The following is a 24,727-nucleotide window of genomic DNA, read 5'->3' as shown; positions in this document are numbered from 1 at the left end:
GCTGAGCAAAAGCAAGCTTTACGCTACACCAACTAATTTAAGCCCAAGCTCCTTCCAATATTTCTAGGGACTGTAGCTAAAATCCAAGACTTTTAAACTGCATTTTATGTTAAACTGCACCTTTTTATCATATCATCTTCAATTAGTCGTGATGTCATTTTACCTCTGCTGGTCGTCACACCAAAGTTCATTCAGCAAATAAATTAAACACTCGTGTTTCTTTAAAAAAAAAAAAGTGTTTTATTTGTTGTCGTTTTTAAACAAAGCCCAATACAGATTCAAAGCCAAACCGAGGAACACTGGCAAAAATCAATCCAATCATGTGCGGGACACAAGATGAACAAGGAGAGAGAGAAAAAGAAAAAAATCAATCAATCAATCATACAACTGAGTCAGAGAAGGTGCATGATGTCTGTGATCTGAGGGAATAATAATGAAATAAAAGGTTTGTGGCAGCAGCTGTTGTGAGGTAAATACAATTAGACATATTATAGATGTCTTTAGTACTTTTATAAATGTCATAAAACCCAAAATGTGCTTAAAAAAAAAAAACAATAAATTTCAGATGAGCAGTTTGGTCAAAACTGCGTGTACCATCACAGAAACAGTTTCCTGCCTCAGGGGGGAAAAACAAATATACACCCAGCCTGTGCCGCTTTGGATGTGTGTGCGTGTGTGTGTGTGTGTGTGAGAAATAGTCATAATAGTGAAAATAGAAACAATCGCTTTCTGGTTTCCCAGCTCATTTTTGTGAACATTTCAACTTGACAGCTGTGACTCAGGGTGCGTGTGCGTTCAGATTTCATGAAACGCGTCACACCGACGAGCGCTGCGATTGGTCGTGTACCGTTTTCTATAAACTTTAAAGATAAAAAAAAAAAAAAAACGAGGAGGGAAAACTGTAGTTGAGCTGTTGCCGTGTTTTATTTCGGGATCGCGCCACTACCGCGCGGCGCAACTTTGAAATATGAAAAGAAAAAAAAAAATAAACGTTAGTTTCTGAAATGAGCTGATCCACCCATGTAAACATTTTCTGATACAGAAAAATATACAAAGTGTAAAATGTAAATTGATCTTCTATTCTCTCATATGGGAACATATCTATCTTATAACAAAATAAATCTCTACTGCTGTTTGGGCGGCGATATGGGCTCGAACAATCCCAACCAGCACCGTTCTCCGGCTGCTCCTCCAACGCGCGCTTCGCTCTCTACTCTTCACCGAAGCAGCTCAAACACTCAAAAGGCTCTGCCTGAGAGGAGCTTTAGTTTGAAGCAAAACGACAAAAAAAAAAGGTAATAAAATACTCGTTTCCATCTGTATACCAGCTGTTAAAGTAATTTACAATAAAGTGTACGTTTCTATTATTATTCTTTAAAAATCAGAAGCGTTTTGTACTGTAGCTTGGCTTTTTGAAACGACAAAAAAAAAAATAACCTGCTGGATATTTTTTTTGTTTTTTTTTTACACAGGAAAAGATACTTTTCAAGCGGTAAAACAAGCTTATGTTGTGGGTTTGCAACAGTTAAACAATTCTTAAGTACAAATGGAGAAAGAATTGCATAGCTGATCAGAAGAGAACTCAACAGGAGCCGATCCTTTTTGGTACGGTGCACTTTGTTTCATGACTTTGCACAATTTCACATATGTACATGAAATAGTAAGTCCATTCATAGTCTCCGCCTCCTCCGACACCTTTAAGATCAAGTTTGCTTCTGCGCTCCAAAGCTCGACAGCAGCAAGGCTGCAGGCTTTTTTCCGTCTCCACTCTGCTCTTACAAGTTCGTAGGAGTTTTTCTTTTAAGAAACCATTAAAAAACAAAAAACAAATTATGTGTAAAAAAAAAAGAAAAGAAAAAAAAGTGCCATTTTGCTACATTTTCAGCTGATCCGTGGTCTGAGCTGAAAAACACAGGCTAATGTGTTCCAGCCATTCAGCGTCGCACGGTCTCTCGATTCTATGAGTTTTGGTCATGTGGACAGTCCGCACAAACACACACGTAGAGGAAGGAGGAGAAAAAGAAATGCACGTCGATGATGCGAGGAAAAAAAATCAACACAAGAACAAGTCGTAGCCGGCGAGTACGGTTCCGTTTCAAGGGTTTGACTTTGTGGTTTAACATTCCGGCTGGTAAAGCTTCGAAAAAACGAACAAGCACCATAAGGAAAAGGCCTCAGACGTCCTCCTCTTGGAGAGTTCAGCAGTTTCCGCTCGGTTCTGTGCTCCCACAAAATCAAAAAGAAAAATAAAGAGTTCTACATTCAGACTCGCCTCAGGTTTTACGGCAAAGTCACTGAAATGTTTCAGGCTTTATCGTGTCCTTTTCCTCCGGTTTCCAAGTCCGAGTGTCGGAGCGCGTCCGTTCCGTTGTTTATTGTTCGTATTTGCTCAAGGAGTCCAAGATGTCGTGTCCTCTGGCTCCAGCCAGGTTCGTAAACCCGTGTGTCCATGTGGGGAACAGAACGTCCGGTGTTTGGGGGTTCCTCACCGTCTCTGCTGGGCATACACCGGATACGCTAGCGTCACGTTCAGAGAGTCGTTGTGCTGGACCAAAGACGTGTGCTGGTAGTGGAGTACGAGTTCCTTCAACGAGCCGTACAGGTTGTATGGCTCGGCAAAGCCGTAGCCCGACGGCGTCTTGTTGATGACGCAGTGCTTCACCTCGCCTTCGACGCTGCGGAGAGACACAGAGGCAGGACAAACGGTCACACACTTGTTGGGAAATCTAATCACAACAACTCTAATCGTGGTTTTATAGATACGTACACAACGCTGCAGGCGTAGCACCCTGCTTTGCTGCTGTCCCGAACCAGGAATGTTCCGTCTCTCTTGCCTTGGAGCACGGCCTCGGCCTGGAGCCGGTTGATGTTGCCCAGTCTCCAGCTGCGTTCGTCATGATGCGGGAGGTCTTCGTCGTCGTCCACCATCGAGTATTGACTGAAAGGAAACCAAAGACATGGCAGAATGTTAGTCGAGGCACGTTTTCTTGTCGAGTGACGTTTTCTGTGCCATTTGGACTTGGGGACTTACTCTTCTGTGTTTTCGTTCTTGATTCCTAGCCATTCGTTGAGCTTCTTCTGTCGGACTCCTTTCTGTGTCAACCACCTGTCGGACAGGAAGCACGTTAGACACCAAGGAAAAACAAATCTATCAAAGTACGTCAAGGTTACAACGCACCTCGATAAGAGCACCCTAACCCTACATGCAAAGTACTTACATAAGGTACTGGTCTCTGGTCTTGCGGAGCTGGATGAGGTCGGGTTTGATGCTGTTCATCCTCTTGTCGATCTCTCTGTAGTCCGCCGCCTGCTTCTTCAGGTCTTCCTCCAGCCTGCGCTTGCTGTCAACGATTTCGCTGATCCTCGATTTCAACTTTTCGTAGTTACCCATGATTCTGCAAACAGCAACGAGTTAGCGCAAAAATCCCCGAACAACAACAAAAACACTGCATCGGAAGGTGAGCTAAAAACGACTAATTCTTGTAGCGTCCTCACCTTTGGATCTCCTTGTCGTTGCCTTCTCTCTTGAACTTCTCGATGTACTCTTTGCTGTACCGCTCTTGTGTCTGACATTGCTCCTCAAATATCTTAATGGTTTCGTTAAAGGCTTCTATCGCTGTGCGTTTCATTTGGATTTCCTGCAAGATGAAGTGCGGTTTTAAAATCCAAATCCAATTTCCGCGGTGAAAGTACCGATGCCAGTCGGGAGTGAGGCTGCGACTCACCTGTGACGTTCTGGTGTATTCCTCATACAGACGGTCGTACTCCTTGTTCTTCTCTTGGTACTGCTGGTGGTATTCACAAAGCTTCCTCCCCACAGCTTCGATGTTGTCTTCTTTCACCACCTGGTCCTGATGACGGATTTCAGAGTTGTGGTTAAGCTCCCGTCAAAAAAGGGAAGCGCTGTGACAATCCAGTGGGTTAGCTTCCCTACCTGCTGGTGTTTGGAGACCGGGTAAAGCAGCTTGACGTCTAGCTTGGGGTTGTACTGAGCCAGCGACTCGTTCCGATAGTGGTTGATGAGTTCCACGACGGAGCTGAAGGTCAGCGGATCCGAGAAGCCGTACTTTCCGTCGCGGTGGAAAATCTTGATGAGCTTGTTGTTGCCTCCTTTCCTGCAAGCGAACAAAGGCGGTAGAAGAGTTTAACCAAGAGTGGGAAGGAAGGATAGGAAGGCGGAGGAGGACGGTTCGACTCACCTCAGCGTCAGAGTGTAGTCTCCGTGCATTTTAGTTGAGGCGTCCCGCACCAAAAACGTACCGTCCGCAGTGTCCCTCAGTTTCTCATTGACTTCCTCCCGAGAGATATCCCCCCAGTACCATTCGGCGTCCTGAAGAGCCATGTTGTTGTTCATACCGTTGTTAGTCACAGCTGTGGACTTGGGTGGTTTTGGAGGTAGAGCTGTTGGAGCAAAAATAAAAAAAATATATACAGGTTGAATTTCTGGCGTCTCGGCAGCAAAATATACTTTCCCCGACTTCTGCTATTTGAGGCAAATCAGGCGTTTTGCTGCAGGCTGATTAGCTCTCACTCATGCCTCTCCTCCTCTCCGCCCCAATTCATCAAACTGGGATAATGAAACTCTGCCTTCTCTCCCGACAGCGAGAGAGTGGGAGGAGAGACGGAGCGCAGCGTGAGTCAGGCAGAATGAATTTCATTCAAGAAAGGAGGCCGCCTATAAATATTCCTCGCTGCAAAATGAGAGAGCGCATCCTTCTGAGAAAGCGATCTTAACCAGCGTTGAAAAACAGACGGCTGAAATCAGACGATGCACGCAAGTTTGAAATCTACAGCCGTCGCCAGCCAACGAATCCCCTAAGGCCCGGGCTTTGGTGAGGGATAACCTGATTCTGCTCTAGAGATTTAGTCAATAAACCTATGAAAGTCAAAGCCAACGTAGGCTAGCAGAGACTGTAGCTAAGGTAGTTGGCTATTTTTAACCCCACAAATCTGCACTGCATCAACGGTTCTGCGGCGGCGGACCTCGCAGAACATCTCTTGCCTGCAAGTAAAAGCAGGATTAACTTGTCAGATGCCTTCTGCAGTAACAAAAAAAATAAATAAAAAAAATTATTGCATAAAACACAACAGAGTGGGTCTGAGCTTCCCACCTCATCTGGAAAGGACTGGAAACGCCTCCTCCTCAAGCACAAAGCAGACTTCAGAAAAGCAAAAGGAAACCACAGATTCCTTGTTCTCTCTGAGGCAGAAACACTTTTAAAATCGCACGATTCCCAAAAAGCCATTAAGAGGCAGCCTGCTCGGTAACGCGTTACATCACTCACCGCAGCCAATCACACAGGGGGGTCAGTCACCAACCGCTCCTGCATCTTTCATTTCCTGAGAGCGATGAGGTCATTTTCCGAGCGTATTTCCTGCCGATATACTTTACAGCACTGCTGCCGAGCAGAATGGGATCAGACTCTCGTAGGAAGGAAATAAAAAAAAGCTTCCCGCAGCTCGAATCATGCTTTCCCTCGCGCATCCCCGTCTCCCTCTGCCGAGCCTGTGCACTTGCTCTCCTGCAGGTTCGCTTGCCCACCCCCTCGCCCCTCCTCCCTGCGTGTGTCGCGCGGACGCTCGGCCCATCCCACTGCTGGCACGCGGACAAAGCCGGCTCTGCTGCTGCAGCACGTACGCAGCTGAATCATAATGCCTAGCCCCCCCCCCCCGGTCAGCATTAACCCGGGGTTCTGAAATACGTCCTGTAATCCCGCAGCATGACACTCGACGTGACGGAGACAGCCTGCCAGGTTTCCTTAGCGATGTTAAAATAGAAGCAGCTTCCTGGTAGAGAATTAGGGCCTCAGAGGGAGGAGGGGCCGGTTTTCATATGGCCAGATTTGCTAAGAGGAGATTCTACTGATTTATGAAGAAAAAAAAATTGAAGAAGAAGTGAGGGATGCCCAAGAAGAGAGCGATTAGTTTAATAAATGAGTCCCTGAAAGAAAAAGTACAGCTATTATGATTAGCAAGATCTGCTGCTCTCCCCACACCTGTTGCTGCACACTGCTACTCAGCTGGCTGAAAGAACCTTTCCTTTTGTGACAAAACATTCTATTGAAATAAGCCCAATTCTAAATATTACTTCATACCTGAATCGGTCCAAATATCAGCAAAAATGAATTCTAGACTGAATTTTGTGACAGTGCAGGCAAATCTATTCTCTCTAATTCTACGCTTTGTGGTCTGAGCAACTTTATAATTTATTATTTTACATTATGTTTGGTATTCCTAATTGCATTTTCTGAACCATTGGAACATTTCTGTTGCAGTTCATTTGTCCAAATTTCATGTTTGACCAAGCTAGTGGAACTGTTGGATTATTTCCATGTGTGCTCAACTGTTGCAGTTATCAAGCCAATTTGTTTTGTTTTTTTAAAAGAAGGAAAAAAAAGAAAGAAACATTTTAAAATAAATTCAGCGAAGCTTTTCTGAATTCATGCCTCAGAGATGGCAGCATTGGAAGTGGAAAAAAAAAACAAAGCAACTTTTGCTTTCCTGTTTGAAATAAAAGTAATTCCATCTCGCGGTTCTCGCTCGAGGTTCCTGTCCTGTGAGAATCTCACGCCGGGTAAAGAGTCCTTTTACGCTTTCAATTATTTAGTCTCTCTCTCGAGACGCCGCATCTAAAAATAATGCGAGGGTTTTAGAGCCGGTGTGGATCGGAGAGTTACTTATCCAGCCGTGTGCCTGAAGCAGGTCTGAGAGAAGAATTTTTAAAACAATAAAACAAAATAAAATATCTTGGTGTATGTGTTTTTTTTTTTTTTTTTTTTTTTTAAGAGTTCGCAAAATAAAATTAGAGACACATCCTGGAGTTTCAGAGTAAGAGCGTCAAACTCACGCTGTAAGTTGTGCATGTCTCAGTGGATCAAAAGTCCTTTCTGAAGCGGTTCTTTCAGTTCCACAGGTTGAATTAAATCCAATTCGACAGAGCTCCGTTTCATAGTTTGGGTCGTCTCCACCCTCCTCTTCTTCTTCCTCCTCCGGTATGAAGATGCGTCTCGTTTTAATTCTTTGAAAAAGCTGCGGCTCTGCGCGCTTCTTAATGAAATCCAGGTAATCCTCTGGGCAGGTGCTGCGTGCGACCGGGCTGAGTGTGTGACTGACTCGCTCGCCCCGCTCTGTCTGACTGAGAGCGTTCAGCTTCTGCTCCGACTCTCCCTCCCCTCCCTCCTCCTCCTGCAGCTCCTCCCCCCTTCCCCCACGACGTTTCCTTTTCTGAGCCGAGCCTGAGGCCTGCTCACGTGGAGGCGGATGGTTAATGATTAGCAGTAGCTGCTCTGGTGTCGCCTTGAATCCAGAGTCTCAGGTTTCTGTGGTCACTCCCTCTTTTTTTTTTTTCCTCCTTTTTTTTTCCCTACATGTTTGTAAAGGACGAATGGGGTGGGCGTTCGGTCTTATGATTAACTTGCAAAAGTTTCAAATATTTGCTGACTGAGCCCTTTGAGGAGGCAGGACATGTGGATGTCCAGGCGGTGGGGAGGCGAGGTGGGGTTGGCCGTCTTCAGTTAACAAGAAGCGCTCTGTGGCGCAGGCCGACTTTCCAGCCAACCAAATCTAAGTGGGCCTTTTGACGCTTACTTAAAATAGGCCAGCAGTAACTGGGAGGAGGCATGCAGACACCCTTAAACACACGCACACAGACACAGGTCATTCACAAAACACACACAATCCGAACATGTGTGTTTACAAAGTAGGCTCCCCTCGTCTCGGTGTTTGCAGGAGCCAGATGACTGAAACCCGCCGCACCTGAGCGCCTATGTTTGACCGGGTCATGTGCTTCTTCAGACGGGCCGCCGACGCCCGGCTGCGTCGAGCTGACCCGCTCAAACTCTTTCTGGTCCTGGGCCCTTCCCCGCATGTTTCTACAGACCGACAGTCAGCTTGGGGGAAAGATGCTATTGCTAACGAGGAAAAAAAAAAAACGGTGTTTCGTTTATCTGTGCTACCCGTAAATCTGTCCTACATCGATGCTACGTCACATACTGCTTACTCAGCAGATTTTTTTATAAATACGTCCTACCTGGGGAAGTTTTGTTTCATCAAAGATTACGGTAAGGTCTTATTTTATACCTGGTTTTCATGAAGCTGCTACATTACTTCATGTTTTTACTTTACATGACAGGCAGCTTATAAATAGCTTTAGTTCGCCGTCTGCAAAGTCATTACAACTGTAAACTAGTCATTGGCGGTTAATCAGGGCTATTTTTAAATATTTTAGTTTAATTACACTCTTTTTTATTATTAAACTTTGCTGAACAGATGTTAGCGATACTATGGGGGATCAAAGCTGTAATAGCTGTGTAATATTAGTGTATATTAATCATATCCTATCATTTCAGAAACACAATGACCTGCGCAGTTCGGTGGACACATTGTGGCTGCGCTGCATCTGATAAAGTCTGTCGTACAACGTATTAATGCGCAAAAAATAGTTGCGGTGATCTGTGTTTGTCTGCGTTTAATTTAATTCCCCAAAAAAACTGTTTCTGCTATCTTATACTGTTCTATTCTTACAAGCACCTCTGTACTTACAATATTTATCAGGCAGGATATTCTAGTAAAAGGATTAGTGCAAACATCCATAGCTTTCATTTTAAATGGGTAGGACATTCAGATGAAGGAAGTGATGTTTTTGTGGTTTCGTCGTGTATATGAATTGTTCCAATGCTAACTATAACTCCAAAGCTTCCACTTCAGTCCTGTCACTCAAATAATGGTATCCAATAGATTTAACATCAACACAACCTGCTATAGTTTTCTGTTTGTAAACGTGACGGTAGCACAGACCGATAGACTTAGCTATCTATTTGTGCTACGATAGCAAAATCTGATGAGGTAGCACCGCTAGTCAGAACACCGGACACCTGAAAATATTTCTGGTCCAAAAAAAAATGCAACTGTGCCATTTCAAAGCTAAAGCTAGCATGCTACAAGTAGCAGAGCAGGAAGCCCAACTAAACTAATAGCTACCAGATTGCTATGTATGGCAAAAAAAAATAGCTATTTTTTTTTTGCTAGAATTTTATATATATATATATTATATAAGATAATTGTAATTTTCAGGTGATACTAATTTTTGCTTATATTTCTTGATTTCATATGTCATTCCTTTTGATCAGATTTTGTTTTAAATGAGAAAAGGTTTCAATAGAAACCTTTTCTATTGAAACAGCGAAGAATTATTTTTAGCAATCTATTATTCTATCAATAATTTTAATGATTAGTTGGATTTTTTTTTTAAATCAACAGTTTCTTTATACAATATTAGGAATATCCTAAAGGTGCAAGCAAAAAGAAATAATTAATCATTTTATTGTCTAATATTCAAAATTCCCTTAGAGAATTTGAACCATGTGAAGCTAAAACTATTGCGTTTAAAATATTTACAAAGGTTTTTAATCTACATTTTTGGCTTAATTACTACTTTGTTGACATTTTGAGTCTGTACATACCAGTGACTAAGCTAGTCGTCTATTCATCGCGATGAATCTGGTTAATCATTTCAACCCAACGACTTTCCAAATATAAATCTATAATTGGGGAACAAAAAGCATTTCCAACCGTCCATCAAAATGCTCTTGCAGGTGTAAATTACTGACAGCAGAGACCAGTCTAAGCACAGCCGTGTTATAAATAGCCCCAACAGGTAATAAAAATGTTTAAACAGCCATGGTCGGTCTATGGTCCGTGGGCGAGCCAACAACAGCGCTTTTAACAAGCCCTGTAAAAACATAAGTGTCACACGCAACACACTGCTGCCTCCTACCACAGCAGCTCTTTTTTCTCTCTCTCTTGCTTTCAGCCCCCCAAAGCAGACCACCGCCGAAACTTTTAAACTAACTTCAGTTTCCAGGCTGACCGGGAGAAAATAGACCCAGAAAGACAAACCGCAAAATCACAGAATCTGGTTCAATCCGGTTAAAATGATTAAAAAAAAAACCCCCAACATCCAGAAAGAGCAAGTTTGTGATGACGCATGCTTTGAAGCACCTTGGCTCCATAAACACTAAACTTCCCATCTGAAGTTACTTTCTTCAATGTACAATTGCTAAATTATTCCTCAAATAGGTTTGATAAGATTCAGGAAATGTAAGAACCACTGACAATCGGGTCGTTTCACTTGAGTTTTCTGTTTTTATGCATCAGAAGAAGCTCACATCTGATCAAACTGAAAACTATTAAACGTTTACGCTCTGCCTGGATCATTTTACATTACAGATTTGAAAAGCAGCATTTAAGGTGAGAAATATTTCTCATTTTGCTGGAAAAACATCTGAATGCACTGGAATCTAAACAAGACTCATAAAAAAATCCCAAATAACTCAAAAATAACAGCAGGATTTTTCAAAAGTGCATTGAAATCCTGCAAGAAAATTTGACACTTTCAATTCAAATGCACCTAGATGTTGCAATCTGCAGCCTGCTGCAGCCTGCTTCAGCTGCAGGTCCCAACGCTTTGAGCTGAGCTATTAATAGCTCAGCTCTCAGTCAAGAGTTGTGCAGCAGTTTAGTGCCCACGGGGAGCTTAATGTTCTGCACTGCCTAATAAATAATGCGTCCATCTCTAAAAGAAGCGATGCAAAGTGCGAGCGTCCGATGTAAAGGTAGTAAATGATGGATAACCGAAGCTGTTACCTGGAGCTGCTTGGCTCTCGCTCCACTCGCTTGTCACCAGCACTTCAATGATCTTGATGAAAGCATCCAGACTGGGTTCGCAGCTGTGGGAGGGGAGAAAAGGGCAAGTGTGGGGGGTTAAAGGTCAAGTCTCAAATGCAATATATCTGAATTTCTTTTTTCTGACGAGTGGTGTTCACCTGGTGGGCTGCTGTCTGAAAAACACGGGGCTGAAGATCTCGCCCAACGATCTGGCGCTGAGCTGGTTCTTGGGCGCGTTCTGGCAGACTCTAGAGAAGTGCCTGAGCAGACACTGCAGGGTGAGCCAGTACTGGGGCGGCAGGGTCGGGGAGCTGGCTATGCGGCGCAGCAACTGGGCGCATTCCTCGGGGTTCGCTGCCTCTGTTGGTGGGAGGAAAACAAAAAAATAAAAGACGCTCTGGTCAAAAGAAAACGAGATGAAACAACTGCGAGCGTCTTTGGCTGAAGAGCGACACGAAATGAAAGTGTGATCTTCAGACAATGAAGAGATGGAACAAAAAAAAAAAAAAGAGAAAAAAAAACAGTCATGCAGTTTGTCTTGGAAACCGCTGAGAGATTGTGTGGTTGAGAATGAGCGTAAGGTACACTAGCAGGTGATTGGCTGCCTGGAGATGGCAGAGATAAACTTTCAGGCTTGTTTTAGTTCCTATTAACCACAGATATCCTGTTTCTGGCCATGTGACAGAAAGAGAATGCAATGCAACAGAACGCAGTGAGGTGCAACTTTTCTTCTTCCCTTTGCTTTGCAAAAAAAAAAAAAAACAGCAGAAAAGTTGATGCAAAGTTAGAGAAAAAAAAGCAGGGGAGAAGGATGCATGATTTGAACTTTGCATGTTTTCAATTGATGATGTCAAGAACCCAAACCACCCAAAAGTAGAAGTGGAGAGTAGATGAGTTTTTTTTTTTTTTTTTTTTCATCTCACAGAACGTGCTGTACAGTTTGGGGACATCACGTCAGCATTTCACGCGCCACTTTTCGAGGCCTTCTACGCAAGCGAACAAACGCAAATTTGAGCTGGCGCTCACCTTTGACGGCGTGGACCATCTGAGCGTGGAGGGCGGCCGGGACGATGGGCTGGGGCAGATCCTGCAGGTATCTGCGCAGGCCGTCGCACAGGGCGGGCAGCTCCAGCTGGTCCAGCTCGGCGGTGGGAGGATCTGAAATGCAACGGCTTGGTTTGTGAGAAAACCGCAAGCTCTTTGAGTCACCAATGTCATGCGTGTGCAAACACAAAACCCCTTTTATTTTCTGAAACTTCCTCTGTGTGTGTACTGGTCTCGTTTTGCTGACTGGAAAGTTACAAGGTTCACACACACACACACTCAAGCTGATTAGGACATGGGGAGTGGAAAAAAATACCCAAAAACAAAACATTCTTACCACAATCACAATACTGCCTGACTTCGAGTCCACCTCCAGCGGTGAACGTTCGATACAGAGTTGGGTTGTCCACACCTGTCAAAAGGAGAACACAGACGTCACCCCGTGTGGTTCTGCCGAACTGGTCACCGATCGACAGAGTCAACTGGGTCGTGAGGAGGAAGGCGGGTTGTCATGGCAGCCTCACCTTTCCTCTCGATAGCTTCCAGGAGTCTGGTCAGCAAGGGCGGGGCGGTCTCTGGGAGGAAAAACTGCTCCGTCAAGTCGGCCAAACAGACTCCTGAGGAGACAAAGGTCAACAGAGGGAAATATTAAAATCAGTGGTTTCATATCAAACAGACGTGACAGTATGGTGTCTAGGGTGACTAAAATAACACGAGGCAACAACCTAAAGATCAGTGATCAGCTAGAAAATTGAATTTGGATTTTGGCAACCTGCATACAGATGTTTTAACAACAGCTTTACTCTCAACAATAAAGAAGTTTCACAAGACTCGTGGCTCTCTGCAGCTTCTCCAAACTTATTGCAATTTCTCACTATAATGCTCTCCTTTCTTGCGTGAAATCCCCTAAAGTACATCGAAGTACAAGGGACCGTTTCTCTCTGACTGAAAACACAAAAGCTCTCAGGGGATTTCAGTCGGCGTAGCAATTCTCAAGGTGCACACTCATGGATTGTTTCTCCGTTTTGCGAGATTGGGGTTATTCTTGCAGTTTTCACACTTGCGTTTTCAGAAAAGCTTCTCACAACTCTGTGTCAAGCTAACAAAAATGCAAGGAAGTCTTTATTCTGGCGCCACAGTTTAATTTCTCCCAAGAAAAATGACGTTTGACACTCTAAACAACAACAATAAAAATACAGATAAGTCAGATGGCGGTGATTCTTCTGAACCGGCTCAGGTGTTTGACCAACAAACCACTCAGAGGCTTCAAAGGCGGCAGGTACATGGTCGGAGAACGCCTTTCAAAAGGTGAAAAGAACAGTCTGATTCAAGAGCAGGAGGGGCCGAGCGCTCAAGTCAGGGTTTGGTGGGTTAAGGAACTAAGCAAATATCCTGTGACATGAGGTTAGCCAGGTCTCTGGGTATTTTAGTTCTTTACTTATTTTGCCTTTAGAACTTTGCAGCCAGGTGCGGACATGAAAGGATGAAGTATTTGGCCGGGGTTTTATTTGGATTTTGTAAAGGCGTATTTTGAAGAAAAAAAAAAGAAGTAAAAAGGGATATTTTCTGAAAGGCTCGACTGTTTTAACACCGAGACTCTGGGTCGGTGAATGGAACCTTTCTCCAAACTGTATTTTCCTTTCTGCTCCTCTTTAAAAAAATTGCGAATAAAAAAAAAAAATAAAATAAAAAATCTGCCTTTAAAAGAAGAAAATGAACAAGTGCAGCTCTCAGTAATGCATGATAATTATTAGAGAGGCTTTGCTTACATCCCACGAACGCGAGCGGGTCGGGGAGGATGGGGGGCCGAGGGGTTCAATCGGGCGAATAATGAACGGCTTCGACCGAATCCACATCCTGAGACCAGAGGGGCTGGTGGGTTGCGTGTGAAGAAACTGGATTACTCAAGTCCCTCTGACCACATAACACACAAACCTTCGTTGAGGACAAGTGGTCATCTGGAACACATTACTGGAAATGCAAAACCAATGGGATGGGGGAGGTGGAGAGGGGGGGGGTTTCGGAGAAGTAGCAAACTTTTAGATGGAGCAAAGTTTCCCTAAATAAAGATGGGAGACATGAGGTGCTGCCATCTCTCACCTTGGAAGAGTGAGCTTCTTCCCCTTACTTCCCCCGAACAACAAGACATCCAACACGGATCTCCTCCCGCGGCCAACCTCGTCTTTCCGGGAAAGGAAACCCTAACCCGGCTGCTTTCCCTCAGATCAAACCCATAAAAATAACAGATCAAAAGAGGAGAATGAGTCGCTGAAAGCTTAAACAGGATCCAAAACCTTTCCAAACAAAGTTGCAGATGCGCTTTTCCTGCATATTTTCACGCACAGATCTGCTCCAGACAAGGTAGGGCGATAACTGCTACAACGAGACGGCTCTTCAAGATGATCCAGAGTCCCATGTTTATTAGGGGGAGGTCATGAGTGGCACGGCACACTGGAGATTGAGTTGCTTCTTAGTACTGTCAACGGCATGACGGTTTTGGCGTCCGTAGAAACGTATTGAGTGTCCGGGAGGCAAAACATGGCAGAAATGCTCTGAGCAATCGCCGACGATTCCTGAGACGATCCGATGATAGACAAGCCTGTGTTGGCCATGGCTTGTAACCAGGGAAACCCAAAAAATATGCTTCGTTTATTTAAAGTTTGATAATTTCTCTAGCAAAATACATTTTCCCAGGGTAGACACAACCGGTTTAATTATTTTTACAACTGTTTGCTTTGATGTGTCGAGGTCTTTGCTCAGGAGGACAGATCGGTGCCATCAGCTGGCCTTCTGAATTATCAAACCCTTCTGTGGTGAAAATCCTTCTGTTGATGGATAATTTATGATGTTAATGTTGATTGTTGGAAGTGTTAAGTAGGTCATATTATTTTTTAGGTATTTCTTGTGATGTATGAAACAGGTTGTTCTTGTAAATGACTCAAGAGATTTTTTTATGAATAATATATAAAGCATTATGTTATATAACATTATTTCACTTCACTTGTATAAATGAAATAAATAGGATTGGATTCCCACATTCAGTGTAATAGATATTAGTGCAGTGGTTCCCAAAGATTTTCTTCTGAGCCCCCCTATGGATCACAATAAAATCCCCCCCAAAAAAAAAAAAAAAAAAAAAAAAAAAAACCCGACTGGGCACACATCGTTAAACCAGACACAGACCTATACACTCATTTTGTTTTCAAACTCCACTGAAGTTTATTTCACACTTCAGGTTGCAACAAAACAAACTACTAACTATCTTTACAGTGAAACACTTTTGTGTAACTGTCTCCCCCACCCCCATTCGTCCCTACCGCTTCCCACACCGACCCGGCAATGCCACTGTGCCCCACACTTTGAGAACCACTGGATTAGTGTAACCTGTTTTTCTTGTAAAGTGTGGTTAGGTGTCATGTTTTTTGTGAAGTCGGCGCTTTAGAATTGAACCAAACTGAACTGAAAGTTAGTTCAGTTCACTTCATGCATACATTCTAACTGCTAAATGTATCAAGTTTTGTTATTTCAATTAGAAGAGACCATTTTCTTCTTTATTCAGACAGAATAGTTGCATGACAGCATGGTCTGAAACTTTATTTAGCTTTTTGACGAGAGACTGTTTCTGCAGCAACTTGGAAAAGAATAGCAAGGCGACGGTGGCCTCCTAAACATGCCTCTACAAGTGTGCATGTTTGGCCTCAGTCAATCAGCAGTCAGTCAGAAAGACAGACCGAGGAAGTCTTTGCAGCTGCCACTCGTAGAGCTGCGGTGTGCTGCAACGGGGGTTTAGGTGGGGGGCACAATCTCACCGGCTCAAGTGGTATGTCTGCAATGAACAAAATGTAGACTGTGGGCAGAGGGAGCCGTGAACTCACTAAAGATAGCTGGGATAAATTTAGAGAGTCTGCTCTGGTAACTACCATTTTCAGGTTCCTCCTGGTCTGGAAGAGGTCGAGCTACGACTCAAGAAGACCAGTGCAACAGCTGAAACAAGCGGCTGTGCAAAAAAATGTTCAAAAAGATGTTCAATACTTCACTGGAAACTAATATTATATGGAACATACCGCTTAGAATCTGTTTTAACCACACAAAAAAATGATGCAACTGTGATGCACAGTAGAGGATATAAAAGGCAGACAATGTCTCCTCCTGGTGGAGAGAAGATGCAATGCAGAAGAAAAGGAAGAACCAATAAGATCATCCTTGTTAGAGGGTGAAAATTAACCCTCTGTGTGCATGTGTGAAGACTCACCACTAAAGACTATTTTTCTGAAGCCAAATTAAAATGTCTTACTTAAAATAGAAGAACGATATAAAAAATTGATACCAATGTTTCCTGTTCATACCAACAGCTTTTGAGTCAAGATACAAATTTTATTACGTTTTTGCAAGATTAATGCACAAGTTTAGAACCCCATCTGGTATGCACATCAGACAGTCATACCAGACACCGTCAGATCAGATAGCAGCTTGGTTTTACAGCTCTATAGCGACAGAGTGAGCTATAATCTCGGATGTTTTGTTTGACCACAACGGTTTTTAAAAGATATGCTGCCTCTGAGTCGTGTTGAAGGGGCGTGCTGCTGCGCGCTAATGGCTACAAGCCTGTGCTTTCAGTAGAAGTGTGCAATGCTGTGTGAGCCAACAGGAGGAAGGAAAACATGTGGGCTGAAAATAAAAGTGTTTAGAAGGAGCAGAGGTTTTTTTTTTTTTTTAATGGATTGATGCAACGCATGTCCGTTTTAGAGCTATGCATAAACCGTTTTGGTGGAGCTTCTCTGTATCTTCCAGATATTGTCTTGCTCTAATCTCACCTCTGTCCTGTTGCTCTCCTTCCAAGTCCACCAAACACACAAACACACACACACCATCCCAGGCTTCATTTCCTCTCCCTCCTAATCCTCCTGACAGACACTGACTGACTCCGGTAAAGAAGATTTGCCAGTTCAGACTTCAGTCCTTGCACACAATCAGGTAATGAAACGGCTATGCACACGATTCCATGTTATGTCTTGAGTGGATTTACCCTCTAATGCAATTTGGTGTGTGTGTGTGTGTGTGTGTGTAGTTGGTGGGGAGTGTGGGTGGCGAGAAAATATTAAATTTACAGCAGTCATCTTATTGAGCTTCAGAATCACATTACAGCCCAGGACAGCAGTTTCAACACACAATGGGTTCATGTGAAAGTGTTCCTGGAAGCGAACGTAACAAACAAGCTGGGGGGGTGTAACTGTGTTAGCATGTCAGTACAGTTCACTGCAGTTCGGCAAACATTGAAAGGATAAGATGAATGTTTATTAAACATGTTTTTATTCTAATCAGATCTTGGAAACAGCGAGGAGCCAAAAATACATTTAAATCCAGCTGGAGGCCAACAGATTTATCACAGTCAGGCTCTCAGGACGCAAGCTAACGTTCACCAACATTTCAAAGACTTAAAGGGCCGGTGTAATGCGTTTTCAAGCACACAGTGTTATTTTATTGCACAAACAATGACCAGTGCTACTTTCAGTTCTCATTAAAATAATGTATATGTCAAATTAGACTTAAAACACCTTGAAATTGGGCTCCTGTCTCTTTAAGAAGCTCCTGCTTTTTCTGACACACCACCTTCAGGAAGTCATTCCGACATTACTCCATTAAGTATTTAACAACATTTTACCAGTGCTTCACTGAAATGTAGCTCCTATAATGAACTCAGCAGATGAACAGTTCCACCAGGTGTTTGCTAATTCCTGCTGGCTAGTCTGAAGGAGCTGAATAGGGGGTGGTCCTCAAGCTTCGGAGCTAGAGGACCAAGCCTGAATGGTTGCCACGGGAGATTCAAGGACTGTTCAAACATCCAAGAAAGACTCATCGCCAACCTCTCAATAAGTTTTTCCTTTTTTTTTAGGTTGATATAATGTCATATAAAGCTCAAAAAAGTCAAATTTACATAATACTCCCCATCAGCCCAAGGAAAATCAACTATTTCTTACAAATAGCAAAGAATAAATCAGTGAAACTGATATCCGCCAGTGTAGAGCTGCCGAGAATTATCGTTTTATTTTCTGGTCGCATTCTCTACTGCTACTGTAATCGGCACTTAACACAATATGGATTCATCACAGAGCTATTAATCAGTCTTCCGTGCAATCTAAAGCATCAATACACTGCTTGCATTACTGCAACAACAACAAAGATCACACCATGCCTGTGTGCTGTTCTCCATCTGCTACTGACTTGGATGATGGTAACAATGTGTGACTTTTCCTTCGGGGGGCGGAGGAATTTAAAAAAAATATAGCCACTGCCAAAGTCACTAAGCACCATAATTTATAAGAATTGATTAAAAAAAACATAAAGTGACTGTGTTGAATGGAGCAGCTGTCAGGCTGAATGCTAAAGAGGCCCAGAGAAGGAGAGCTGCATTAGCTCAATCTGCTGCTATGTGGAGGACCGACCCATCCAAACACCCACTAGCTTCTTTCAGTTGCACTTTTTAGCAACTTTTTCAATAAACACAAATGAAACTTGTGGGCTTTTTTTTTTAGATAGTTTTGGTAATGTGCCAATGCGACAGACGGCGTTGAATATTTCCTCAAACAAGCTCGAGCATGCCCGCCGAATCTTGTGACAGCATGCAGAACAGCAAGCAATCACTGTCCTCCTCCAGCATGAACACCAAAACTGAGAACTAGAAAGTAAAAAAAAAAGAAGAAAAATATGGGTGTCGCCTAAAGAATTTATATGCAACTTTGGTGGTGACCTATGAAAAAATAAAAATAATAATAATTTAAAAAAAAGGTTCCACGTGAGGCCACTCCGTGTTCCTTCCACTCGGCAGGCCCAAACGTATGCATGGTGTCTTAACTCAGAGGCCCCGGCGAAGGAGCAACACTTTAATGTTTGTAAAAAAACAGAGAGAAGAAGAAGAAGAAGAAGAAAAAAAAAAAGAGGTAGTGAGCTGGAATGAGCCGGAATAGTTTCCCAGCCCTGCCCTCCTCTCCTCTCCTCTCCTCTCTTCTCTCCACATCTGCTGCACTCATGTAAACTCCCTCCTCCCCCCGTGGCTCAGAGAAGAGAGGCCCCCTTTCTAAGCCTCAACTCTCCACCTCCTTTGCCCTCGCAGAGCTGACTGTAGGCGCTATGAAAACATTTTAAAAAAGGGAGTAGAAGGAAGGAGAAGAAGAAGAAGGGAATAAAAAACTGGTGTAGGAGGAAAGGAGTTGGATCCCCTCGGTGGTGGGCGATAAATCACAAACACTCTGGGAGCAACAGGACCCTCTTCAAAGAGCCCTTGAGCATGGTTCCTCCCATAGCCCCCCTCTGGCTACCCTACTCCCCTCCGCCTAGCACAACGCTCTCGCTCTTCCTCCTCCCCACCAACCTCAGGGCGTTACCTCCCCTCCCCGTTCCTCTCCTCGCCCGGGACACAGAGACTTTTCTTCTTCTTCTTCTCCTCCCTGCACTAAAATTCTCCACTCGCTCCAGGCTCAACCCTGCGATGCACCCCCCCCCCCACAAGACGCACCCCGGCAAAGGATTTCACAATCGCACCACAAAAAGAGCAGAAACTGGAAACCTGGCAACCGCGGCTACTCTTTAGGTGCGCAGCGGAGTTTGAGCTGCCGCCTCCTTCGAAAAGCAAAAAAAAGCAGAGACCGGTTTTAATTGCGCTTCATAGTTGCGGCCGGCGCATCCCCCCGCCCTCCCCTCACTCTGCCGAAACATAAAATCTTACCAAGGTTTTTTTTCTTTTTCAAATATCTTGGCACACTTGAAATAAGAAAGCTAACTGAAAAGTAATGTTTCAGTAGGATACAGCAGTTTGTTTAAAGTCAAACATCTCTTAACATTGATGAAAAAGCTGATAGCATTACACTCATGGGGAAAATGTCTTGCTGTAAGTGAAATAATCCTTGTGATTTTCATCAATATTGAGGAATTATTGACCTTAATAGCTGCTGAAAGGTTATTTGTGGAGTATTTGAAACACCAAGATATTAAAAGTAGAAACTAGACATGTTAAGATGGTAAGATTTTGAGTTTTGCATCACGTTACAAAACTTCTAATGTTAACAAGTAAACTGTACAAGTTTCAGTTATGAAGTAACCATTAATTGAAAGTAACCAGGTAAGAAAGTGAGCAACAGGGGGAGAATGATAGAGGAAAATGTTCCTTTTGTGTTGGTTTTGGTTGGACTGAACACTGGGTGCTTTCTCCTCACATGCTCAATCGGTGACATTGTGTTGTTGTGATAGCCACAAATTCAGTCCAACAACAAACACTCTGTGCAGCATTTTGCTTTCTTTTCTTACGAAAAGAAAAAAAAAAAGTCCCAAGCTTTTCATATTCGACACTTGTGGTTTTGCTGCTTCGCCGTTCGCACTCTGTGGATCGCAGGACGAAACCAAACACGCCAAATGACTAAAACACAGTTAAGAGGGCTGAAAAGACAATGACTAAATACTGAGATCATTCATTGGATTCTTCTGGCATTTGAATTCTTGTGGGATTTTTTCCCTCGTGTGACGATGTTAGAAATAAATTAAGTGAACTTTTGGCTGCAGACGAAACACGTTGGTGGCAGCGTCATGCTACTAAACCTAAATTCAAGTCAGAATTTGTGGCAAAGTTTGGAAAAAAATTGGTGTTGAGACATTATCTGAGTGAGTTTGTTTTTAACAACACTGTCAGTCTCTGCTTTTGTGTAACTTCCTAAAATAAAATAAAAAACAAAAAACAGCAATAGCAAAAGGTGCTTTAAAAAACTATCTGCATATTTCACACTATTGCTTTAAGTTTATGACAAAAAAAATACCAATTATTGACCGTTGGTAATAAAAAATAAAAGATCAGGAGGTTATAGTTACATTAAAATCAGTCCAGTGTCTACAAGACTGTTTTTCAGAGTCTTGTAAAAACAAAATAAATCCTGAGAAGAGCCTATGACTGGTTGAATGTCCTGATACCTCTCCAAAATACAGCAACAAAAAAAAAAAAAAAACACAAAAGGCAACCTGTTTAAGCAAAAAGACTAAAAAAAACAAAACAATGTATTTTCCCCTCTTTTTGCTTCCACTTACAAACCAGCTTGCCTGAACATGCTCAGACCCATAGATCATTTTTCTTAGCGCTGATAAGGACATTCCAATCTCGCACGATGGAGATTGACAAAAACATGACAGCCACCGTCCCTCTGGCAACTGGAGCTTCGCTCTTTTGGATTCTGATTCAGGGCTAAGTTCAAGTTCGCACTTGTACGTTAAAAAACAGAAGCTCACCTTGATCCGAGTCGGAGTCCTCTGCCTTGAAGGAACCTGGAGCTACAGGTAAGGGTCTCAGCGGCCTTGGCTTGGGCGTCGGTGGCGAGATCCACTTCTTCCCCACGTACTCCACGTACGTCCCGGGGAAGTCGCCCTTCTCCTGCGTGGTTTCGTTGAAGCCCGGCAGCCAGCCGATCTTCTGCGGCTGCTGCTCCAAGCCGTCGCTGTAACCGAGGGCGACCAGGGCGCCCTTGCTCACAAGAAGGATGTCCCCCACATGCAGGTCGATATCCTCCTCCCGCTCTTTCTTGTACTCGTACAGCGCTCTGTACTGGTATCCTTCCACGCTCATGTTGAATGGGGGTCGATTTATTGTTGGGTTTTTTTGTGTTTTTTTGTGACTTTTTGGCTACCGAAGACTGAACGGAGACGGGGGTCGTCTAGCTCGTCTTCATTCTCTCACAGATCCGGTCTGACGTCGCCGCTCTGCTGTGCTCCTCATGAGTCGCCGCGTGGCGCGTACCCATCAGTGAACGGCCCGCAGTCGTGACGTTGAGCGTGCCTACCCAGACCTGAAAGCTGAGAGGAGAGGCCATGTTGGTCACAGTTTCACCAGACGGCTCCTGCCAACGCCACGCGTGCGCGGCGTAGCCTTTTTAGCCAAGTGTCTGAGAAGCCGTAAAAGTGGCGGTTAGAGAGGCAGATGCAGCGTGAGGTTCTTCGCAGTTTGATAAATGCGACACGGCTTTACATAACGGGGGGGGGTTTAAGTTTACAGGATGTAAAAGCTTGTGTTTAAACTAAAAGAACAAAAAAATCTCAAAAGTACAGGAAGTTACTGTATTCGGTCTCATAAACAGTTTTCATTAGCTTTGCCAAGAAGAGCTTGAACTGAGTTAGGGGCAAATAAGAACAGTATAAACGGATTGTGCCTCTTGGTTTAAATCAGTCGAGATGTAAAGGAAATGGAGTTAAACTTTGAAACATTGTGAATGCTGAAATGACTGTATTGATCGGCGACGGTACTACAGACTGGACACATAGCTCTTTTTGTTTTATTGTTTATGTTTTATAAAAGCTGCACAAGAAATCTAACTGCAGCCATTACAAAAACAATACTCGAGTAGGATGGTATATTTACATTTTTTTATCCTTTCATGCTCAGCATATCTATAACATACATATCAAGCTTGATGGGCTTAACCTCTTTCCAATTCCCACATTTCATGTATGATTTTTTTTTTTCAGTTGATTTGAGCTTAAATATCACATTGTAAAAAAACAAAATCCTCATGGGTCCTAATATGTCTCATCTACATTGTATATGAACCAGCGTCAGCCAGAAACATTTCTAAAAGACACCAAATTTGACGCTTTTGTCAACAACTGATGAAAAGCCTAGGAGCCTACCGTCAGCCAGCAACAAGTGGGGGAGGGGGAAGGCTGCATTACACTATGCATCCTCTGGCCAGATTTAAAGAAAAAAAAAAGGTGATGACTCTAGCTCTTTCTCTGGCATTTACACTTCAATTGCCACAAAAGAAAATTACAGCTTTTTAGAGTATGGATAGACATATTTTAATTATGGCATTCTAACATTATTATGTGGAGAATTTCAAGATTTGGACACAGATAAATATGTGTGGGATGATAAAATAAGAGCTATTGGAGCAAACATGAGGGGCACATAAAGTAGAATGTACTTTAGCTTCACAGAGGTTAAGATAAATTATTGCTTTTCAGATGTCAGATAATGTATTCAGTTAGTTTCTTTACCGTCTTTGTTTTGTACATACGGATGATGTGTAGTTTTCTGTGAAAGCGATAAAAAAATTTTTTCCAAACGTATCTACCCCTGGTTCACACAATAAGCACATAAAGTGCTGTTCTATAATGTCTTCAAAAGTTGTACAAAATGTTCTATGCAAATCAAGATTTCATCTGATTTGAATAAGCATCCCACAGAAAGTAGAGTAAGGAAGTTTTCGTTCTGATTGCGAAATGGTAAAAAGGACACAAGCCATTTTATTTTATTTTTTAAAGAAAAAACTAAGTTAGAAAAAAAAAGTTTTTGGGGTTGCTTAAAATCCTTCATATGTCCATGAAGGATTTTTTTTTTTGGTGCCACAGAAATATCTCCAGGTCAGACCTGGTCATCTGCCAAGAAGATAAGAGTCTTAAAAGTGAGTGATTCACTGCACTCCAGAATGCGTTCTTACTACGAACCGGTTTTTAATGGCTCCTCTTTACCGTCTGTGGCATGCAGAGCTGCACGGCTAACATATATAACACACGGTTCCTCTCACATGTGCCTTATCGCCTTCATTATCTAGAAAACACATAGATAATAACCACAAGCGGCATGGCTGGAGAGTTGGCGAAACGTATGGATAGAGTCCCGAGTCGCTTTTGGACAGAGAACCTGCAGACAAAATGTTAACGGAGTAGTTCGTTAGCTAAAACGGGCAAAAAGAATGAAGGGAGAGAAAGAGAGAAAAAGAGAGAGGAAAAAGCTACGTATGAAAGTTAAGCAACTACACAAAACACCAAGAGCGCAAGGCAACTCCTTTTAAGAAACATTAACAACGTAAATAGTCGACTTTTGCTCGTAAGAACTGAACATTTTAGCTAGTTAAGTTAAGGAGTTCGGAGAGCAGCCACTTACCGAGGGAGTATGCTATGCTCCCGCAAGCGGTTCCAGAGAGTCCTCCTCCTCTCTTCGCGAAAAATGGCTTTTAACTTCGAAAAACTACCAGCGAACGGAAGCCCAAACACATCCTCTACCTGCCTGCTTGAAAACGACGAGTCCCCCGCGACGGTCTAAATCCGATTTAATGACTAGAACAAAGTGTTACGACACACACGCAGCCAGGCGACATAACGGCGCAGCTCCCGTCCCGAACAAATGTTCCCTTCAACGTAGCTCCCCCCTCCCATCTTGACCCGACGAGGGGGCGAGACCAGACGTTGACGCTGATTGGTCGAAACAGCTGTCAACCAATGGTGTCATGAAATTGGACCAATCCGATTCCCGCGAGAGCCGACACTCCCCCTTCTATGTTACTCTCGTAGGCAACATGGAGCGTATAGAAATTACATAACTACAACTCGTAGCCCCAAAGTTGTGCGGCATTGTCATTGTAAGCAAGACGCACAAAGCAATATTATTGCTACTTTCGGAAGTTATGAGAGGGTTTGCAGATTCTGTGTGGCAGGGAGTAGATGTGAATTTTTACAAGTAAAATGAGTTATATATATTTCTACAGGTAGGTAGAAAGAGAGATCTAAAACAAGCTTAAGGTTCAGGGTAACTTGAAGCTTGCAAGTCTAGCCAAAAAGTTTAATTTAGAGCTTATTCAACCAAAGCACCTAGTTTGACAATTCTCAAACCTCTGAAGTCTTCACAGAGTATCTCTGTGTATACTCCTAACACCTCCATCATGTGAAAATCCAATAAAATACAGCAACAATTGTGGAAGTGGGAGGAGACCAGTAAATCACATTGTAAATGTTCCCATTTTACCGCAGCTTTCCCCACCCCAAATCTCTATAAATCTAGATGATTTTGTTTTCATTTCATTGCATTTATGATTGATAAAGACAATCCACAAGCAAAGAGCCAAGCACTGCAAGTTTATTGTTTTCACTTTTTTCTGCCAATCAATACATGTTTTTAGTGAACACAGTCTGAAACCATGTGAGGCTCATGACCGTGAATGTGGGTGGCCTAATTAAGGCAGAGAGAGAGAGAGAGAGATTGCTTGCAGAA

The 24,727-nt window shown here is 43.2% G+C and overlaps 1 protein-coding gene and 1 long non-coding RNA gene across 4 annotated transcripts; one reads left to right on the top strand and one right to left on the bottom strand.

Moving 5' to 3' along the window:
- Positions 1–220: 220 nt before the first annotated feature.
- Positions 221–23,852, bottom strand: pik3r1 (phosphoinositide-3-kinase, regulatory subunit 1 (alpha)). 3 transcript variants are annotated; one of them, XM_055052333.1, is made up of 15 exons: positions 23,624–23,852; positions 20,977–21,537; positions 12,234–12,326; positions 12,047–12,121; positions 11,692–11,823; positions 10,824–11,025; positions 10,645–10,727; positions 4,200–4,401; positions 3,935–4,115; positions 3,726–3,851; positions 3,496–3,638; positions 3,219–3,395; positions 3,032–3,106; positions 2,768–2,938; positions 221–2,675 (listed from the first exon to the last, which is right to left on the bottom strand). In XM_055052333.1, the coding sequence occupies exons 2-15, from the start codon at positions 21,308–21,310 to the stop codon at positions 2,486–2,488; spliced, it is 2,184 nt and encodes a 727-aa protein (XP_054908308.1). In that variant the 5' UTR covers positions 21,311–21,537; positions 23,624–23,852; the 3' UTR covers positions 221–2,485. The 3 variants fall into 3 exon arrangements, with proteins under 3 accessions (XP_054908308.1, XP_054908309.1, XP_054908310.1); XM_055052334.1 differs by lacking the exons at positions 10,645–10,727; positions 10,824–11,025; positions 11,692–11,823; ... (2 more) ...; positions 20,977–21,537; positions 23,624–23,852 and adding an exon at positions 6,848–7,163; XM_055052335.1 differs by lacking the exons at positions 10,645–10,727; positions 10,824–11,025; positions 11,692–11,823; ... (2 more) ...; positions 20,977–21,537; positions 23,624–23,852 and adding an exon at positions 5,286–5,601.
- LOC129374117 (uncharacterized) lies at positions 7,662–12,282 on the top strand. The gene is made up of 2 exons (XR_008607460.1): positions 7,662–8,060; positions 11,591–12,282. It is a non-coding gene; the product is annotated as an uncharacterized LOC129374117 (long non-coding RNA).
- Positions 23,853–24,727: the final 875 nt, after the last annotated feature.

The sequence above is a fragment of the Poeciliopsis prolifica genome, unplaced genomic scaffold (genome assembly GCF_027474105.1).
Source record: "Poeciliopsis prolifica strain line A6 unplaced genomic scaffold, Auburn_PproV2 SCAFFOLD035, whole genome shotgun sequence".
In the NCBI taxonomy this organism is placed as follows: Eukaryota; Metazoa; Chordata; class Actinopteri; order Cyprinodontiformes; family Poeciliidae; genus Poeciliopsis; species Poeciliopsis prolifica.
Note: the sequence above shows the minus strand (reverse complement) of the source record. Positions and strands in the feature narration are given on the sequence as shown.

Bases quoted from the DNA above. Each gene is read 5' to 3' on its own strand.
- pik3r1 (XM_055052333.1), bottom strand. From the start codon at position 21,310: ATGAGCGTGGAAGGATACCAGTACAGAGCGCTGTACGAGTACAAGAAA. The intron at 11,824-12,046 runs GTAAGAATGTTT...GTTGCATTTCAG, and splicing joins CAGGCAGTATTGTGATTGTG to ATCCTCCCACCGCCGAGCTG. The intron at 3,107-3,218 runs GTAAGTACTTTG...CCTGTCCGACAG, and splicing joins ACCAGAGACCAGTACCTTAT to GTGGTTGACACAGAAAGGAG.